The sequence below is a fragment of the Strigops habroptila genome, chromosome 2 (assembly GCF_004027225.2).
Source record: "Strigops habroptila isolate Jane chromosome 2, bStrHab1.2.pri, whole genome shotgun sequence".
In the NCBI taxonomy this organism is placed as follows: domain Eukaryota; kingdom Metazoa; phylum Chordata; class Aves; order Psittaciformes; family Psittacidae; genus Strigops; species Strigops habroptila.
Genome location: NC_044278.2, coordinates 47,389,789 through 47,410,207, shown reverse-complemented (window position 1 = coordinate 47,410,207; position 20,419 = coordinate 47,389,789). Strand labels below are relative to the sequence as shown.

General features: G+C 41.8%; 1 protein-coding gene and 1 long non-coding RNA gene across 8 annotated transcripts in view; one reads left to right on the top strand and one right to left on the bottom strand.

The window, feature by feature from the left end:
- Positions 1–1,148, bottom strand: part of LOC115604060 — a 200,625-nt gene extending 199,477 nt beyond the window's left edge. For 4 of the 5 annotated variants that reach the window (XR_003990115.1, XR_003990113.1, XR_003990114.1 and 1 more), the window contains exon 1: positions 917–1,148. This is a non-coding gene — a long non-coding RNA (uncharacterized LOC115604060). The remainder of the gene's footprint in view (positions 1–916) is intronic. The other variant, XR_003990117.1, reaches the window with a different exon arrangement.
- Positions 599–20,419, top strand: part of EGFL6 (EGF like domain multiple 6) — a 36,592-nt gene continuing 16,771 nt past the window's right edge. Inside the window, exons 1-7 of one of the 3 annotated variants that reach the window (XM_030476749.1) lie at positions 625–783; positions 5,496–5,608; positions 7,812–7,904; positions 10,821–10,940; positions 13,538–13,657; positions 14,152–14,286; positions 15,982–16,104. In XM_030476749.1, coding sequence (XP_030332609.1) covers positions 716–783; positions 5,496–5,608; positions 7,812–7,904; positions 10,821–10,940; positions 13,538–13,657; positions 14,152–14,286; positions 15,982–16,104 — 772 coding nt within the window. In that variant the 5' untranslated portion in view covers positions 625–715. Of the gene's footprint in view, positions 784–5,357; positions 5,609–7,811; positions 7,905–10,820; positions 10,941–13,537; positions 13,658–14,151; positions 14,287–15,981; positions 16,105–20,419 lie in introns of all 3 variants that reach the window. The other 2 variants (XM_030476751.1, XM_030476750.1) reach the window with 2 other exon arrangements.

The window sequence follows — 20,419 nt, the reverse complement described above, 5'->3', positions numbered from 1 at the left end:
TCTACAAGGGGTGAGGCAGTTCACATACCGCGACAGCAACACCAAAGCCGAAGGACCAGCTAGCGAGAAGTAACATAACTGATTAGCGTTAGCAGCTTAAATGAAACCTTAGCGCAGGGGCAGTTGCCTTAGCAGCTTAAGCAGAGTTTGCACACGGAATGTCCTGCAGCTGAACGGCAAAACCTGAAAACCCGTTGTTTCCCGGGTTTCCCCACCCCTCGCAGGGCCGCCAGGGCGGAGGGTGGGTCCCTGCGGAGCAGAGCCTGCGGGACAGCGCCGGCTATTGCAGGGATTAAGCCTGCAGCACCGGCCGCGCCGGGCCTCGGGACGGCGACCGGGCCGGGGCCGTGCCGCCCGCCGGGCTGCCGTGTCTTTCCCAAGAGGACACGGCCGGGGCCCCATGCCCGTACCCTGTACCCGATCTGCAGCCTGCCCTCTTTCCGGCTGGGGTGAACTTCCCCCCAACCCGACCCTGGTCCCACTCGCCTCCCACCGGAGGTCGCTGCCCACCCCGGCCCGCAGCGTGTGGAAGGTGCGGGACGATCGCGGCCGGAGGCGGCCCCGCTCCGCCCCGCCCCGCCCCGCCCTGTTAAACAGCCCGGTCCCGCCACCCATCCACTCTCCGCTCCGCTCGCCCTGCCGCCAAGGGCCAGCCAGCCGCTGCCGCCTCATCGCCGCGGGGCTGGGGCCGGCTCCGGCTCCCCGCGGTTGGGCGATGGTGCCGGCGCCCGGGGGTGCCCTGCTTGCCGCCCTCCTCGCCGCCTTGCTGGTCGCCGCGGGCAGGTGAACAGGGGCGGCGCGGCGGGGAGGAGGGAGGGAGAGGGCCGGGGATCGATGCCCCGCTCCTGTGTGGGGCTGGGTTCTGGTCCTCGGCCGGCGGCTCCGTGGGTGGCCTGTCCGGGGCTGCCGTGCTCACCCGCTGGTGTTTTGGTGTGAGTCCGTACCCCAGCAGTATCCGCCGGTCCACTGCCCGCAGTGCCGTGTAGGGCGGGTGCCGGGGCGCCCGGCTCCGTGGTGCTGAACGGCGGAGGCTCTGCTGCTGGTTGTGTGTGTGCGTGCCCCTCCCATGCAGTGATCACAGCCGAGCTGCAGCGCTTTTTTACTGTGGGGAAAATGGTAACTGCGGTGCAGCAGTGGAGATCATAGAATCACAGGATGGGTTGGGTTGGAAGGGACCTTAAAGATCATCTAGTTCCAACCCTCCTGCCACAGGCAGGGACACCTGCCACTAGACCAGGTTGCTCAAAGCCCTATCCCACCCGGCCTTGAAACGATCCAAATGATAAGAACAGCTCTACTGCCTATGGAAAGGTGTGGGCTGCTCTAGTCTTTTGTTTGCTTGTAAAAACAAATGCTTTAAAATCACCCTTCTGTGGCAGTTGTTGTGTTCTACAGAGACAGGTACACTCTGAATGAGATTTTGAGAGACAGTAATTAAAGACTTTTGCTCCAGATTGAGCCATTCCAGTGTTTCCCCTCCTAGTTCTCCAGCAGGAAATAAAAGGTGACAAGTGCTGCAGCAAGGGAGTAGCTAGTAAAACGAGAATTCACAGCACCTGGGGACGAAGCCTTCAAGATGTTGTGTGGTTTATTTGTTCAGTATCACGTTTGTGAGTGGGAATGTTTGTAATCAACAAGTGGCAGACTGCTGCTACAGCACATACAGGGCTACCAAGTGGTCAGCTCCTCCAAAGCTGTGGGTTTCTGAACTCTAGACCTGCTTTTAGAGAGAACACACTTGTTCTCGAAGCAGAGCTCTGTTTAAATGCTTGTGTTAGTTATTCCTTCATGTTGTGTATTTGCATTTCAAGCACTTTGAAAGGTGTAAAACTGCAAAATGAAAGCATTATCTCTTCCAGAAAAAAAGAGTATGGCCTGCAGCTAGCTGAAAGCAAGAACCATGTGTTCAGTAAAAATGATGTTAACTCACAGTAAGTCAGGAAACCTACAACCTACCTGAGACTGTTTGCTCTACAGCCTGTCTTGTCCAAGTTGATGTTGGATAATGGTGGTGGCATCTCTGTCTTCTACCAAGATTGTCACTCTGCCTTTTCTATTGGGAGGAAGGGGAAAGAAGAGATTTTTCAGCCATCTTGGTTGAGCTCTTGGATGACAAGGGATTCTAATTTAAGAAGACAAAGAAATCCTATCTGCTCTGAATAGCTAAGAAAAAAGACCAGGAGACAGAATTTGAATAAGTTTTGAAAGAACGAATTAATTATTATTTTTGTCTCTTAGATTTCATACCTGGACTTTAAATTTTTCTGTTATGAGCACTTCCTTTAAGGAGTTTGGTGGGCATATGAAGCCTTAAAGAAAGAACTTCTGCAAGCCCAAGCTAAACTTCAGTTGATGTTTTGGGAGGGACTCACAGTGAAGTAGGACTGTTGTCCTATTGAGTGCCTGAAACTGGCTCCAGGCATATCTAAGACAGTTATTAAAAGATTATAGGTGACACCTTTTTGGCTTTTTTTAATATGAACATAGGTGAACTTTTTTCTAGAAGGAAGTCTCCCTCCAAATAAATTTATTTATTTGAAACAAGCAAACAAACCAAAACAAAAAAAACCCAAAAAAAAACCCCAAAAAAACCAACCCCAAAACCAAAAAACAACCATCCCCCCCCCCCCCCCTTTTTTTGTCAAAGTGTTCAAATGCATCTCTGCATGACATATACTCATAGAGTTTTTAGGAATTTCTTTCAAACTGTTGAGTTGTGAGATATCATCTTTTTGTCCTTCTGGGTATACCAGCTGATCAAAATTTTAGGCTTGGTGCTAGTTGTTTTTTGCTAGCAACGATGTCCAGAATTCTGTTTAGAAGAAACCTAAAGAAGGGGATAATATCCTGTCTTTGAAGTTAACTGGAAGCTGCTAATAACATAATTGAGACCTACCCTCCCCACAGCAGGCAGCTATTGTGTGCACAAGAGCTGACCAAAAGTATCCTGTAGAGACCTTATGGAAACAGTGCACTAAATCTATTCAGCAGCTGTGTCTTGAAGCAAAAAGAAGAGAAAAAAAAAAAAAGCTCATAGATGTTTCTTTCCTGAGAAAACTTCGGTAAAGGATGGAATACAGAATATTAATAGGACTTGCAAAGAAACAACTCTACTAACTCAAACCAGACCTGACTGTTATCTACCTACCTGGTTAAATCAGGCTTTTTGAAGATTTGCTCTCTCATCCTCTGTCACATAACTCAGTTCAAGGCACGGCTTACACCACTCGTGATCACTGCTCAGGAGAACATGACAAGTGACTTTTTCCACCATTGGGATTTTTACTTTTTTATTTTAGTTGTTACTGGTAAAATGGCTGCTAATGAGGATTACAGTCCAGCACAGCTACCAGCCCAGTTATTATATCTGCAATTTTTGACTGCCCACTGGTATACAAACATTTGTAGTAGCTTGAATTTGGCCTAGGTCATGAACTAGTTTTTAGAAAATGATGCAATGTAGAACTGTTTTCTTTTTTTATAGAATGAAACAACAAGAAAGAGCTTTAGAGGGTGGAAGGGAGATTCTGTTGGACAAGCAAGTCCCAACATCCAAGTGTGCTTTATTCACCCTCTTTCACCCATTACTGTACTTTTAATATTTTCCATTGCAGTTGTTTGTGTATTTAAGCTATCAGGGATATCAGTCCTACCCTATCAATCAACCTCGCTCCACTGAAAGATCTAGCTAGCCAATTGATTGGTAGAGCAAGCAGACTTTCTGTACAAGTTTTATTATAACTACATGTTTTCTTTTTTTAATGTTCAAATCGAGTAAATCACTGCAAGAAGTCAAAGGTCCTGTATAGAAGTTTAAGGTCTGTCCTCTCATAACACACCCAATTTAGTCTGTCTGCTGCTCACGCCACTATCCTCCATATAGGAACAACTGTTTCCAGCAGCAGCTAAATAAATGGAACATAACGTCATGCCTATGTTTGTATGATTAAAAGCAACATTAGATCTTTCTCAACTCATGAAAGAGGCCATGTATCTTAAAATTAGGTAGGAGTTGTTCTCCTGGTTCTTCAGTGATTTTTAAGATTCTCACCCCTCCTGTGGCTGTGTTCATACTCTTGTATCCCTCTCAGAGTATTAATGGACAATAGCACAAGATCGAATTGATATAAATTGGCTTTTCTCTTAACAAGCATTTCTCTCTCGCTTTCAGAGCTGCCCAACATGTCATAGGAAGCATCAGATCCCCTCTCAGCTTTGGGTTTCATAGAATCATAGAATAGTTTGGGTTGGAAGGGACGTTAAAGATCATGCAATTCTAGTCTCCTTGCCATGGAAAGAGACACCTCCCAGTAGACCACGTTGCTCAAGGCCCCATCCAGCCTGGCCCTGAACATTGCCAGGGATGGGGCTGCCACAGCTTCTCTGGGAAACATGTTCCAGTGCCTCACCACCCTCACAGTAAATAATTTCTTCTTGGCATCTAATCTAAATCTGCCCTCTTTCAGTTTAAAGCCATTCCCCTTTGCCCTATCACTATGTGCCCTTGTAAAAAGCCCCTCTCTAGCTTTCTTGTAGGTTGCCTTTAGGTACTTGAAGGCTGCTACAAAGTCTCCCTGGAGCCTTCTCTTCTCCAGGCTGAACAACCCCAGATCTCTAAGCCTGTTTTCACAGGAAGAGTGCTTCAGCCCTCTGACCATCTTCGTGATGCTGCTTGAGCAGATCCACGTCCTTCTTATGTTGGTGGCCCCAGGGCTGAATGCAATACTCCAGGTAGAGCAGAGTAGAGGGGAAGAATCACCTCCCTCAACCTGCTGATCATACTCCTTTTGGTGCAGCATATGGTTGGCTTACCAGCCTGCAAGCTCACGTTGCTGGATCATGTTGAGCTTTGAGTTTGTTCAACTGAGCTGAGTTATAATCCTCTGTAAAACATGTCATTCTTTGTAGCTTTTATGATCATATATAAATCATATTTCTTCACCATGGATCTTAAGAACTGTGCAACCAGAATTCACAGGACTGTCTGCACTTCGGCAATTAATTTGCACGTATGCAGTGGCCATGAATCTGCAAATCACTAGCTTTTTATGGGGCTGGCTGATGTTCAGAAAGCTGTTTTTCTGTAGAATCAGTATTTCATCATCCAAAGCAATAGCACTGTCAGGTATGGCGTCATATATTTGATCCAGATTCTTCACGTGATGCAAGCTGAAGCAGCCCCTTTCACTTCACTGATACTAAAAATGACTCATTCTAGCAGGAGACCTGGCTGTCTTTTTTGCCTTTGACATGTTTCTCATTAGAAAGGATTTATGTTTCATGGTTCATTTACTGCAGGTGAAACGTTCCCATCTTCCCTGTTCTTCAACCAAATGCAACTTTGCATTCCTGTCTAGGAACACTGCCCTAGGCTTGGTGAAATGAAAATGCCTGACGGTGGATAAAACATAAGGGAAATGTACAAAGGAGTATACGGAGCAATGGATTAAAGTGCATTTGCCTGCTGGAGCTAGTGTTTATCCTTCCTTACGCAGCTCAAGAGCTCGTGGGCAACTGGTGGCTGTGAGCCAGCCTGGCCTGTGTCACTATGGTTCTAGGCTGGATTGCTGTTATGGCTGGAAAAAGAACAACAAGGGCCAATGTGAAGGTAACATCAACACTTTATGCTTGTTTCCTCTTCATGACTGTGTATTTAGTATTAAGAAGGAGATTTCATATATGTCTGCCAGAAGTTACAGAAAGAAACTTTCTGAGGAGTAAAGTCTCTTAACTCTGCAAGAAAGTGTATAAAATATGTTTGAGAGACCCTCTCCTCAAAAAAGCAGAGCTTTGTGTAAATAACACCAAACCATAAAAGACATATTTAAAAATTCTTAGGTCCAAAAGGGACTACCTTTTCTCACGCCCTGCGCAGCCCTGGTCAGTGCCTATACCGTTACAGCTCTGAGTAAGTGCCAAAAATGCAGTGTTTTCTAATGCTACATATGGACTCCTAAAAATGTTTTTCTCTCAGCTGGTATCCTTTATCTTCAGAGTACACAGCCTCTGAGAACTAGGAGGTTTTACCTTTTTAAAAATATAAATAAAACCCAAGCAGTAAGTGCACCTGTCTTTGGCTTGGTGAGCTGGCCAGCATCCTGGTCTGTGGATTGTTGGCTTAATGAAGAGTCAATGACTCTTAGAACATTTCTAATTTCTAAAAGGCCTATAGATCCCAAGGAGAAGGTGATGTGGAATCTTTCTCTTGCTGTACTTGGGCAAAATACAGCAAAATCATAAAATATATGTTTTAGGAATCTTTTTCAGATGTTGCACCCGTTGTCCCAGAATGTTTGGCATTGTATATCTGGTGAATTTGAATAAAGCTTAGAGTTATTCATTGCTGAAAATCTACATAGTGGTATCTAAAAGGGAAAGATGCCAAAATGTCTCTGCTGTGTATATATAGCATCTCAGTTTAAAAAAAAAAAAAACAACCAAACAAAACTAATTAATACTTTTATTAATACTTGTCGTGGTTTGAGCCCAGCCAGTAACTCGGAACTCCTGAACCCAGGACAATACTTCTGCATTGCTTAGTAGCACCTTTGTTTTGATGCAGATAAATACCTGGAGGAACAACTGGCAAATATAACTTTGATCAGCTAGTCCAGAAGGTTGTCTTGTTTTAAAGCAATAGGTTTCTTTCATACTAAAATACAATTTTCATAAACTTTTAAGATTATTTTTTTTTTGACAAATTGCTTTAAGCTAGCTATAATGTAATTCTGCATTGTAAATCCAGATATAGCAGTGTCGTCTGCTTCAGTGCTAATACTTGGCTGATCTTGCAGTATGCTACGTTGCATTCAGGGATAGAGGCAGTGTTTTAAAAAGCCTGAATCTCCAGAGTTAGTGGATCAGTATTCCTGAATGAATCTTTAAATGTAGGAAATACACTTGAATTCAGAAGTATGAATTTTACTATACAGTAAAAAACACTGTGACTTTTCTACTTCTATAGTTTGCACAGCAGCTTAATTACACTGGGCAGCAAGACGTGCAGCCTTGTGCATACTTTCTTTCTGTTTTTCCAGAGCTAGTCCTGGTTTAAATGCATGTTGGGTTTGCTCTTCCTGAATAACACTCATGTTGACAATCACGTTGACTTTAGGAGCCTTAAACCTTATAAAAGTCAGCATTTAATTTCTGACAAATGGTCCAGAGGGCTGAGTAAGAAAATTTTTACTTTTTAATGTATCCAGGCTAAGCGTAGCCCTCTTAAATCATTGTAAACCTGATGCAATTATATGTATTGGCATGTGTGGCAAGGACAGTTGCCTGATCATTTGACAGATGTGCTTTGGATGTTTCACCATGGGATGGACCTGTTCCTCAGCTGTAACTGAGAAGGTCCAAGACTGGAAAACTGCTGCAGGGTAACGTGTCTCCTTTGGCAGGAGAGTGCTGTTGCTTCTTCCCTACTCCAGATGCCAGGTGTAGCAAGTCAAGCTGCTGGCCAGCTGCTTCTTATATAGGCTTCTTAAAAACAGGAAAAAGGCAAGAGTGAAAAACTAAATGTGAATCATAAGCATGGCAGAAAAACATGAGGGAGAGAGCTAAAAGGAGTCCCTTCTTCTCTGGGTCTTTATGAACCTGGAAAAGCCCACACACACACGCAATCTGTGTTAGTGTCACTTTTCTCAAGCAGAAATAAAGTGCTGATCAGCAGCTACTATGCCCAAACTAGAGGGAGAGGTATGGAGAATGCTGAACTTATGCAACAAGTTCTCAGGCAACTAAGCAGGGCAACAGTTCTCATATAGTGTTTCTAACTCTTTCTCTTCCCTTTCTCTCTCTGACTTCACCAGCTATCTGTGAACATGGCTGCAAGTACGGCGAGTGCATGGGACCAAACAAATGTAAATGTATCCTTGGATTTACTGGGAAAAGCTGTAATCAAGGTTTGTGCACATGGGGATATTACTCCAGAAAGCAAACTGTTGATGTTCTGTCTCCTTATCTTGTACTGGGGATTGTCTCATCTTCCAAAATTGTAAACCAAGATATTTTCTTGTTTACATAGAAGAACTTAGAGTTTAAGGTTCTTGCAACTCCAGCATCTCAGGCAAGCTCTAAGCCTCCCTTCATCACACAGAGGTTTGAACCTATATCGTATACCTCCTGTGGGCTAATAACAAGGGCAAACTGTCATGGTTATAGCAAAGGATTAATGCTTGGAGAAGTTATATAGGAAATAATTAGAAGAGGTGGAAGTCAAATCCAGAACCAATGTTATTTTCTGAAATAGCAGCCCATGTTATTCTTTCAACTAACCTTCTCATCAGAAAGACATGCAATTATAAGCTAGATATGTAATTTCTCAAGCTGCCTGGGCCAATCCATCTGTTTGCATATGCTGATTGGTATTTCTGAGAACCAAAATCGGGAGTCTTTAGAGTTGCATATTCGGAAACTTCAAATGCACCACTTTCCCCACCGTAAACTTGCAATTAGACATGGAAATATTTCAGCCAACACATTGGTGGGAACTCAGCCTTCTTTTCCTGTTCCAGTATGAGAGACCTCTGTGTTGGATCCTGTGAAAGGAGCAGGTCACTGTGCACGGAGAGAGGCCGTCTTACTGCAGTGCAGATGGGTGAACTGCAGGGGCTGTGAGGGAAGTGTGACATAACAGGCCACACAAATGGATGGGTCTATCTTTGCTACCTTCATAAGCACCTGCAGCCTTTGCTCAAAACCATTGCATTGACATATACTAACCATGCATGTTTCAGAATCAAAGAAACCCATTTATTACACAATATCTTTCAAACAATATGCTATAAAGATATACTGTTAAGTATTTTGTAAAACTCCATCTTTTGCACTTTTGATGTTGCTCACAGGGAAAGAAGTCAATTCCTCAGTACCGCTAGGGAGGAAAGTGAAATGGCAGCTGTGGTTGTGTGTAACAGATATGTAGGTATACAACTTCAGCCTCTAAACCCAGAAGTTCAACCTCAAAATGATTTCACAGCTTAAATGTTACCAAAAGGCAGCAGAGAAGCCCTCAGCTTCTAGGTGTTTTCTGTGCAGTAACTCCAGCTACATTTCATATGACTTCCATAGACAAGCAGATCAGTTTTGTACACTTCAGTAGATGCAGAGTCTGAGGTTTGGTGGAAGCACTGCACAGACCTACATGTGCAAATTGCCTGTTAGCTCCCTGGGCTATTTTACCTTCTGAAGCATGGCCAGGAATTTTTTAGCAAAGTGGTGGCTGGCACAGGTCAGAAATGTCCCAGAGCTATTTCAATAGTATAGCCATATAAGTGGTCATGTTCCAGCAGCCCAGAATGCTCAGAGCAACTTTAAATTTACTGGCAGATGCAGCCTTTGTCTGTCAGTACGGCAGAATGCCCTGCTGAGCAAGCTCAACATGAGCTAACTAAAATAACAGAGATAAGGGGACTGTATTAGTTTGCCACCAAGTCTGAGCTAAATTTGCCTTATCTCCATAGGTTGTCTTTTAGAGCTATGTGTGCTATCTGTGCATTATTGTGCGTTGTGCAAGGTGGATGCAGATAAGCACTTTTGAAAATGTATGGTCTGAGTGGAATAACTTTTCTTTCCCTAGTTTGCTCTCTGGTTTCTTTGTTAAAGAGAATCTTGGTTATTTAGTGCAACCACAGTAGCACAAAAATCCAATATGATTTGCAAGCTGATAGGTTGTCCTTTTTCAAACAGACCCTACGTCCAAATGATAGAATGAAACCCTCTTTTTCATCCCTGGACCCAGCTGTAACAAACACTTCTGCACATGTATAACCCCCACAGTTATACTTGTTTATGCTTGGAATGATTTGGAATTTTTTCTGTGGTCTGCAGGGCACATAGACATGCAAACAGATGCTGCTCCCATTTAGAAGTGGAGCTACATAATCTCAGTGCTTGCTTAGGGACTTGCATCTTTACTGAAATTATGTTATTTGTCATACATGTCATTAAACACCTGTTGAACAGCTATGTGTGCTGGTGCATTCTGCTAATGGGTTCTGCCTGCTTACTAGTCAGGTTTCAAAATACAAGAGGTAGAGGTGTCAGTTCACAGAAGTCACAAGCACAGATATTGTCCTCGTGTCACAGGGTCAATACCATTGTCAGCACTGCTCTGCCTATACCAACAAATTAAACATTTTAGGATTCTAGTTTTCTCCCCATGAAGGATAGCTACTGGGAATTTGAAATTAATTTAGTTTCTGCCAAGCCTTTTAAATCCTGGATATTGGGAAGGATTTAGGATGCTTTTATACGCAGGATTTTGAGATTTTTGAGATTTGTCCTTTTATTGTTAAAGTCACATAATTCTTATTATATGTTGTATTTCATTTATGCTACTGATAACGTTGGTGCCAATGTGTATCTTGGAGGGGGGGGGGGGAAGAAAAAAAATCTTTGTTTCACTTTATCTAAAGCTGATTTGCTGCTCTTCGTCTCATATTTTTGCCTTTTTAGTACAGAGGTCAACTGGAGGGCTAAAATCTCCAGCTACAAACAGAGAAATCCAGAAAAATAACTCCCAGAAAAGAGACTAACTGCAATTCTCTCCCCACCCCTCTATCTCTCCCTAATGAGCTGCCAGATGTGGCCAGAGTTTGCATTAGTTTTTCAGGTGTGGGAGGCTGTGTGTGTTAGTTTTGCTAGCAGTCTTTCAGCCAGATGGTTTGCTAAACTCTCATCTTGGAAGAGGCTGGCTCGTATTCAGTCCAGGCAATTTTACTGTGGGGAATTCAAGGCATTAGGCAATATTATCCACCCATACGTATGAATATATGTATACAAACCCAGCACTCACTTCATTCCAATGATTTCTGCAGATCTGAATGAATGTGGACGGAAACCACGTCCCTGTGAACACAGATGTATGAATACACATGGCAGCTACAAGTGCTATTGTCTCAACGGGTACATGCTTTTGCCAGATGGCACATGTGCAAGTAAGTAATAGAGCTGATAGGACAGGCACACCAAAATCATCTAATCACATTTGATCCCAGCAGATTTTCTTCTCGTGATGAATGGATTTAGTTTATTCAGGATACAGTCTTTGCCTCAGCTTTCTGGTACTGTCAGCAATCCACAGAGGCTTTATATTTGGCAGTACAAGGATAAAGTAAACTTGTATTTGGTCCTGCTAGAAGTAAAAATCTTTGATAGCATTAATTCAAATGAAGGACAGCTAGTATAATCTTGGTGCATAGTTCTGCCAGTTCATCTGTTGAATAAGGATGCATGAATCTATCCAAGCAAAGCACCAATCTAAACTACTTTTTACTGTGCTGAATTTCATGCCATTATTCCTTGCTTTACCTTTCTGTGCTCCCTGACCAATTTATTTTATCTGTGCTTTGACATGTTTCCCATAGTTGCCACCAGCTTCTTGCAAACACTTATTCCTTGAGCTAAGGCTTATCTAAACTGTATTTCTACTATTTTCTTTGTCTTTAAGCTAACATGTAATGGAAACCATTCTGCTTTCTTAGCCAACCTGATTTTTCAGACCTGAGGAAGCTTCTTATTTTTCAATGACACTGTTTTGTTTGTAGAAAATACTTCTTTTCACCTGAGCTGTTCCATACAGGTATTTTGGCTTTGAATTTCATAAAACCATAGGGAACATGGTGACAGACCTCTATGGAGTCCAGTGGTCTGGAGCAGATGCGTCAGTTGGACAAGGAAGCTAGTTGGTCTCAGCAGTGGAACAATCTGCTTGAAAGGTCTGTCCTACACCAGTGGACCTAGCTGCATGGGGTGCAGCACCATCTATCCTGTGGATATGACAGAAAACCATAAACTCTGAAAACCTTTGATTTCCAAACCTTGGAGACAACCATTCACTGGGCAGGGTATCCGTCTGAGGAGTTTGCTGCCAGTCTTGGGATAATTGGAAAAATACCCAGCTTTGGCAACCACTTGCAGGAGTGCAGGATCTGCAGCTCTGGGACAGCAAGGAAAGCCGGAGCTCCTATTCTTTCTCTCTTATCGCAGGGAGACTGAAATTACCACAAAAGGTGGCTGGGGCCAGAGCCTTTGGAGGGTTTCCTTCCCTGCATCACAATAGACAACAGCTGCAGGGTCCTGAGACTTGCTGCACCCATGCTTCTGAACCAAGTCAGAAAATTAGATCCAGACTGTAAATTAATGTTTCTGCTGCACTAGTTTTGAGCCAGGCATAGTTCAGGACTCAATTCCTATTTAAGAAACTCTGCATTTGTACCAAATGGGCAGTTGCACCATCCCTTGCTTAAACCAGCACAAAATGCTGGATTTCTCAGTGGCAGTGGTGGACAGTGCCAACTATATATGAAAAAATGGCCTGAGCAGCTCTGAGCCCCGAAGCTTCCCTTTCACTTTGGCACACGGAAACACTGTTTCTTGGTGGAACCCTGACAAACACTGACACAAAATTAAACCAAACTTCAGGGGGCTAACCAGGTTTCCCATAGAAGGGAAGTCTTCATTCTTTGCAGCTCTAAGGAAGGAAGTACATCAAGTTGTGCTTCATTAACCCAACCCATCTGTCATCCTCTAGTTCCAAAGAGCCCTTATTTTCTTCAGCAGAAACTATGATTATGAAGTAGTAAATTATTTGCTCAAGTAGAAATTATTCTTCTTTTAACTTGATGCTAACTTAAGCTTGTGCTCAGATTAAATGCTAGGTTGTTTAACCAATTGTATAATTTTCATCATTTGATTTAGGCCAACATTTTGAGCATTTTCTTTCCAATCAAATTCACCATGATGTAAGTTTCCTTAGCAAGATGAAGTCCATCTTGTCTGAGCAGTCAGGCTTATCTGCAACCATGGCAAGGGACCAGGGAGCTGGAAGAAGGGTATCAGAAGAATGTGGCTTTGGGCCACAGAGAACTGTTGTTTAATAGTTAGGAAGTTAGTACCCAAACTCTGCATTTCTCCTGCTTTTCTAGTCTTACATAAGTCTCTCAGACAGGACCTGGATGCCTACATTTCTATTCGGATGCTAATCATAGAATCATCTCAAATAATTCTGGCTCTTAACCAAGCTATGGCAACCAAGACTTGTGTTCTGGCTAGTGCTTCATTAGATTCAGATATTTGTCTCATAAAGTGTCAAAATAAAGCATAGTTTCTAAGTCCATCAAGCTTAATAGTTTTTAAAATCAAATTCTATACTGGAAGCATATTTCATGGTAAACAATAAAAACATTTCACTAATGAATAGCAGTTTTCTGTAAGGTATAACTGTTTCTATGGAAAATGGAAAAAACACCTTTTCTACTTTGGTCAGTTCTGTCTCTGAATCTAAAAGGTAGTAGTATGAAGTCACAGAACTAGGATCAAAGGAAAAAGAAGGAATAAGGGGGATAAGGAAAGAACATAGTGAAGGGGAATGTAAGACTCTTATGGACTCCTGAATTGCCAATCTATTACTGTATAAACAGCTTGATTTATGATGAACAGAATTCTGTTGATCTGATTAATTTTCTGCATTCACCCAAATCTAACATAAGTGTGTGATTTTGCTCTTTTTGAGCAAATTAAATACTATTTTCAGGTTCTAGAACATGTGCCATGGTGAACTGCCAATACGGATGTGAAGAAGTCAAAGGAGAGGTGCAGTGTCTTTGTCCATCAGGTGGCCTTCAGTTGGGACCAAATGGAAGGACATGCATTGGTATGGTTAGAGAGCTCACTCTCAGCTTCGTTTCTACAGAAAAACCGCTATGTCTTGATTTAGCCCAGCAAAGGGAGGTGCAGAGATTCAGTAGAAGAGCTGCTGCTGCTCTCAGATTCCTGTTTCTGGGGCTTTCTCTTAAACTATTCTCTGATATTTCCTTTCTTTGGGAAATAATGGAATTCCTGGAGTTCCTCCTGACCCTGCTCCATGACCTCAGGGCAAATAATTGTCCTCAGTGGACTGCATTTCCAGGGCCAGTTACCCTAGCTTTTACCATGCCAGGTCTCAAAGTCTTCCATAAAGTTATTTCACATTTTGCTGCTTCATACATATGAGCACATGCAGAAACCATCCCTGAGTGTGATTATAGGACTTATTTTTTAAACAACTTGTGATAGCCAAGACCAAACCATTCCCATGCAAACCCCAACTAGTTAATTCTTTCCAATTTTACCTTCTCGTGGATCTGAACATCTCTTCTCCTGCTCTAGACATTGATGAATGCTCCACTGGCAAAGCTGTCTGCTCTTACAACCGCAGATGCATCAATACATTTGGAAGCTACTATTGCAAGTGCCAGCTTGGTTATGAACTGAAATATGTCAGTGGCCGTTATGACTGTGTAGGTAAGACTTAGGCCATGAATTTTCCTTTTTCATTCTTTTTCATTCTCTCACCATGCATCTTTCCTGGCATTACCTGAAGCATGTTGGCCTAGTCTGGGGATACTGCCTTAGAAATGGATAAAAGATGTCTCACTAATATTCTTGATGGCACTTTGAAGTTTTCTCTGGGTTTTCTCAGAACCCTAGTGACAACCTGATCATTGGCATTTGCAAATTAAATTGCCTCATTATACCAAGCCAACATGTGGAAGGGCTCATAGCAAGTTAGCAATATTTGACCACAAAGAAGTGCTACTTCTGGTACAGGTTTAGTTAAAAAGCCATTTTTTGTCCTCTCAGCGTTCAACCTGTGATGAATGAGCAGTCCCACAATCTTTCTTTTTTTTTTTTTCCATTAATGACGAATGTGAATCAAGTGCCTTCATGACTATAAAAACAGTTGTTTGGATGGAGTAGAGCACTTAAAAACAAAAAAGTATGAGAAGAGTAGGTTTTAATCACTTTTCAGGTCTCTGTTGAATGCCTAGGTTTCTCCCAAACAAGAATAAATACAGGCAAAAAGTTATCTTGACATGCCCTGCTGTTAAAACAAATGTCAAAGCATCTTTGTTCCTGTTTCAATCCGTTAGGTGAATGGTGGAAAAACAGCATAGTGTAAATTACTGCAGCAGTATTGTTCAAGCAGTTGACTCCACTAAAAGGGTTGGAAGAAGTCCACACAAAACAGAATTCATGAGTTTTGGTTATATTTGCTTGGTATTGGGACTTAGTGGTGGGAGGGAGATCATAAGGCAGGTTTTGGAGGCTCAAGTTTGCATTTCCTGTTGTACGCAAACCCTGAGAGCCTTAAAGTAGAAAAGATACTCACTTTTTCATGCATGAGGGAAAAACTGAAGAGGTCTCAGCAGTCAGGATTTTATCTGCAAACCTGAATCTTGCTCCCAGACATACCCTATTTTCGTGTCAGTCTTCCTGCTACTTGTCTCCTAGCTGACTTACATTATGAGAGGACCTGTCAGCTGATAAAAATGAAGCAATCTGGGTAAAATGCAAGGGGTGTGCCCCAACGTGGCTCCCTCTTGTGGGAGAAATCAGAAACATCTTTGTGATGTAGCAAAATAAGGGAAAAGGAAACCAAAATCAGTTACTTTTTATGCCTGTACATTTTGCTGTCAGTTGAATGTAGTATTTTCTATTGAATTTTTCCTGATTATACTTTTTTCATACAGCATTGTATGTATGCTGGAACGTTAGAGGTGGAGAGAAGATCTCAACATCTGGGCATGCTCAGGGTTACTTTCCATTGCATTTCTTCTGGAGTGAATGAAAGAACGAGAAAGATTTGTGAACACTTCTTTAACTGATGTCGCACATTTTCTTGGTGCCTTTTGCATTTGTTAATAGAAGACTGGGTACAACCTACAGTCTGAATCCTGTTCTCATTCAGAAAATCACTGTGTTCACTTTGCCTTTACTGGGATGCTCTACATTTTCAATGGATGCAAACGCCAGTAGTTGTGTAGTTGGAGCTGACATTAGGCTAGAGTGAATTCTTCTGCCTCTGACGGTATCTGGACCAACTTGGTCTAACACTAGTGCTTACAATACCTGGAAGCAGATGGCCAGCACAAACAGGCTGTCATGAAGCTTGTGTTTCAACACAGATTTCACTGAAGCATTTATATCTTTCCCTAGATGTAAATGAATGTGTGACAAATACACACAGGTGTAACCTCCATGCAGAGTGCCTCAACACTGAAGGATCCTTCAAATGCAAATGTAAACAGGGCTACCAAGGAAGTGGATTCAATTGTGCTGGTGAGTACTATTGGGTGTCAGGAATAGTGATATATTGTTTGTCTCCAATAATTGATGGTTATAAGACATTTTCTAGGAAATGTCATGCTGAACAGTGATTCAATACCAATCAAGCATGACCTCTCCATAAAATATTGATTGTACCAGTCATTGAATAGTGCATACAAGTATTGTTCAAATTCAATTTATCTATGAGTCCCTAAGTCTCATAGTAGCACTAGGAATTGCAAGTAGAACAGAGAAGAGAATTTGTCCTGAAGGAACAGGGAAAACAGGCTTTATGGAAGCCAAAGGGCTATTGGGTTTTGCTGTTGGGTTTAATAGGATGAGAACACCATCCTGGCAATTTGGAGGCTGTGGCTTCACATTTCTTTCAGTGGCAGTGGCTGCAGCCCATCCCAGCTCCTAGCAGTTGGTCCTGGGGTTGTGCTGCAGGTAAGCAAAAGGCTTCTTAAATATGTCCTCAATACTCCACATGATTATTCCCACAGGGTGAGAATCTCGTTTTCACAGAGAAGTATTAATTCTTTATAGCAACTCTCTCTACTATATAACAAACCAGCTACCATGGCAGCAGTATTAGCTTTTCATAACAAATGAAAAACATTTTAATCTATAGCTTAATTTTCAGAGTATGAAATGAAAGTAACTAAGCACATTGTTTATAGGGAAATTTCTATGGCTACATCTCCTCATGCTATCAAGTAACCTAATAAGTAAGGTAATGTAAAATTCACTTTTGCACAGAAAGTGGGGGAAATTCTTTCATTTAATTTGTATGTCAATATATTGACTTTAGGAGAAAGCTGCTGAAACATCAGGCTGAAGACAGTGCTGCTTGTATGGATACGACCTGTGATTGTTCAGGCACCCTTTTGCCATTTAACACTCCTATATGTATGGAACATCGGAGGCTGTTACCAAACCGTCTCTAGCACACATTTCATTTGAGAATCCATAGAGATGTAATCTTTCAAATGCTCCCTAAAAGGGTCCTAGCCATTTCCACATCTGGCCTCCATCTTCCTGCAATCTGTTGCTGTTCTCAGGTTCATGTGTTTCCTGATTTCCTATTGTGCATTGAAAAACCACACTTCCCTCACCACATGCTTCTATGTGTATTTCAGCTTTTACTTAAGAACAGAGTCTCACAGGGTTCCATAAGCAATGAAGATTCCTGGGGGGAAAATGAACCTATTTTTGATTCACTTTTTTGGTAAGACACTACAAAATAACAGGAAAAAGCAATATTAACTTAAAGCCTACAACTTTAAGGCAGAACTCAACGATGACACTCTGGAGAGGGAGATCGCTATTCTTCATTATGCTTTGCAGGATATCTAAACGCCAATACAAAGTCATGCCAACTCTCTCTGTGCCTGTTGTATTACTCAAGTTCTTTTTTGCTCATAGGGTAGCCCCTAAACCCCATATGATTTTGCTTTCTTATTAATTTGCCAGTCCAGAGAGAAGTCAGGTTTGACATAATAAAATTTCAAAGCTTAAAAAGCAATTCTGGTCATATCACTGGCAAGTGATTCTTAAAATTCAGTTCAGTATGGAGCCAAATACTGCTGTCATCCTTTAATGAATAACACTTAGGCTTTTGTCACCCCACATTTCCTACTGGAAGCATTGCTGGCTGGTGTAGTCATATATTAAGCATAGTCCAGTGTGATGAACTTACCCTGATTTCTCAAAGCATCCTTCCCTAAATAACATGGTAAGAATTCTAGAAATGAAAAAGGCCAGGAATATATATTGGTAGATTATATTCCATGGTGCTTAAAAGAGAATAATAGTCTAGAATCTGTGTTTTAACGTATTTATGAAAGCTTTCAGACTCTCTTAAGGCTATCTAAAAGAGGTTGAGAACTTTCAGAACGATTTCTGAAACTATGTCCTGCTGATCTGATCTTTACTCACATCTACAGATTAAGCACGGTAAATGGTTGTCTGTATCCCTCATCCCTTCTCCAATATTTTTATACAGAAGCTACAAGGGGAGCTACAAGAGGATTTGTAAGCCAATCTCCTAGGCTTGTCTCTCGCCGGGTTTTTAAGTATATTGCTAGGTGTGAGGGTGAAAGCAGCACGGTGCCTGCTGGAGTGCAGAGCAAGCTGTCTCCTACTGCAGCCCCCTTATGTTCAGAGTCCCAGCCAGCACTGGCTGCGGTCACAGGGTATGTGGAAGGAAAATAGATTACTGTCTGTCCCTCTCCTGTATCATCCCCTGAGTATTTCCCTTTACACAATGAAGGGGGGTTGGCATCTGCTTTCTCTATATTTTTTCCATCTCAACTTTCACAACTTCATCATGAGACATCCTACACCAAGCCATTTCTGTGGGTTTATAATCTTGTACAGCAACTGATGACAGAAAAGATGGAATTTTAGTCCTCAGCCACCATTTGCCTTTGTTTTTCCATCTCTTCATTTAATTCTTTCTAATTCAAAGGAATAAAATGCCTTTGAAAGCTGAAATGTTTTCATACTAGGGCAATAAACACAAACTGCATAAGAGCAGGAGGCATTAATCTGCATGCTTCCTATGATGGAAGGTACATAAGGAAGACTTGAATGAAATGCAGCAAATTTCACTTTCCACAACTCTCAATGCAGTCATGCAGATAGATAAATGCACAAATGTTTGTGAGCAAGATCTGTGCATTTATATACACATCTTGGGACAAGGGATCCTGAAAAATTACTGCTTCAGCTGTATCATCCTGGGTTGTCAGAGGTGAGCTGTTTGTTCAGGCAAGCCCACAGGCAGTGGATTCAACAGAACAGACTGAGTTTAAGGTGCTCTATCCTTACACTGGATTATTCCTCCTGCAATTTATGGTTAGTCATATAAAGCCATAAATCTGCACCTCTGGCTGCTCGAAAGCTGAATACAGGTTAGAAGGATACTAGTGATACATCCTAAAACATGCTTGGTGTCCCTCTTTGTCCCCATGAGCATATAGATTTATATATTGCAGCAGCAAACTGGAGCATGCAAGTGCATGCGGTTTTCTACAGTTTCATCCCCCTATTTTTGTCACTCCTGTCAGTTGATTTTCTGCACTGCTTAGTTTTGCACATACAAGGAGATTGGTTTTCTGACACTACAGAGGTTATTATGTTGAACTGTAAGAATTTTTAATTTCAGTAGGAAAACTTTAAAGCAGAAACTAATAGCAGATGTTTAAGATTGCTGACCAGTCAGTCCTGGCTTGAAAATCTCCATAGCCTCTTTATTAACAGCCTGAAGTTTCTTGTTACTGATTTTCAAGAGGAAATGTGTTTGGAATTAAGCTTTCCTGTAATTTTTATTGGTGCATTCTGAGTTTAGACCCAGAGAACCTTATGTCCTTCGTTACCTCATCCTCCAAAGGAAAGTCTTACTTAGTTGAGAATTAGTAAAGAGTTTACTTGCAAATATCTGACAAGGAAGGCTGCAAGTTTTATCCAAAAGAAAAGAAAAACAAAATCCTCAATTTTGATCTATCTTTTTATTGGCATCCATTTACTTTATACCTCCAACAGAAGCCTCAAAAAAGCCTGAATGCTCCAGTGAGCATACCAAGAGTCTCATTCTGTACCTATACTAAATAACATGTAGTTGTATTTGCCATAAATAAAATGTGGCAAATTCACAGTGGTAGAATTGTATTTTCCAGGAGTGAATATAAATTCAGGCAACTTTCCTTTTTTTCCCCTACTAGACTATGGTTCTATTTTATTAACTGGCATTTTTCTTCTGCTATGTTTGCATGAAAAGAAACACACAGGAAGAAAAAGTACAATCCAAGGTTACAAGTCTAGTCCATCTGTCCCAGAATATTACTATAAAGTTTTTATTATTACAAAGTGAGGAGTAAAATAGGAACATATTCTTGTCCTGATAATTTGATCACTAGATAGCAAAAGCAGCGGGAAATAAAAATAGCTGACTTCCACCACCATTTGCAATCCAAAAAGACTGCAGTCACTGCAACATCAATACTGATTGAAAATCAAAGATAAGAAAGAGTATACAAGGCTATTCTAACCCATTGGTGTAAATAGTCTCTATCTGTGGAAGAGCTTTTGTACAGCACACTGGAACTGCTCAGCTCTCATTATTTCCTAGGTACTTCACATAAAGGACTCAAACTGCAGCATCATAGAATCACAGAACAGTTTGGGTTGGAAGGGACCTTAAAGATCATCTAGTTCCAACCCCCTCCTATGGGCAGGGACACCTTCCACACCTGCAGTATTACCATAATTTCTCCTTTGAATTTGCTTTGTACTGTACACATACCTTGAACAAAATGATCCAAAG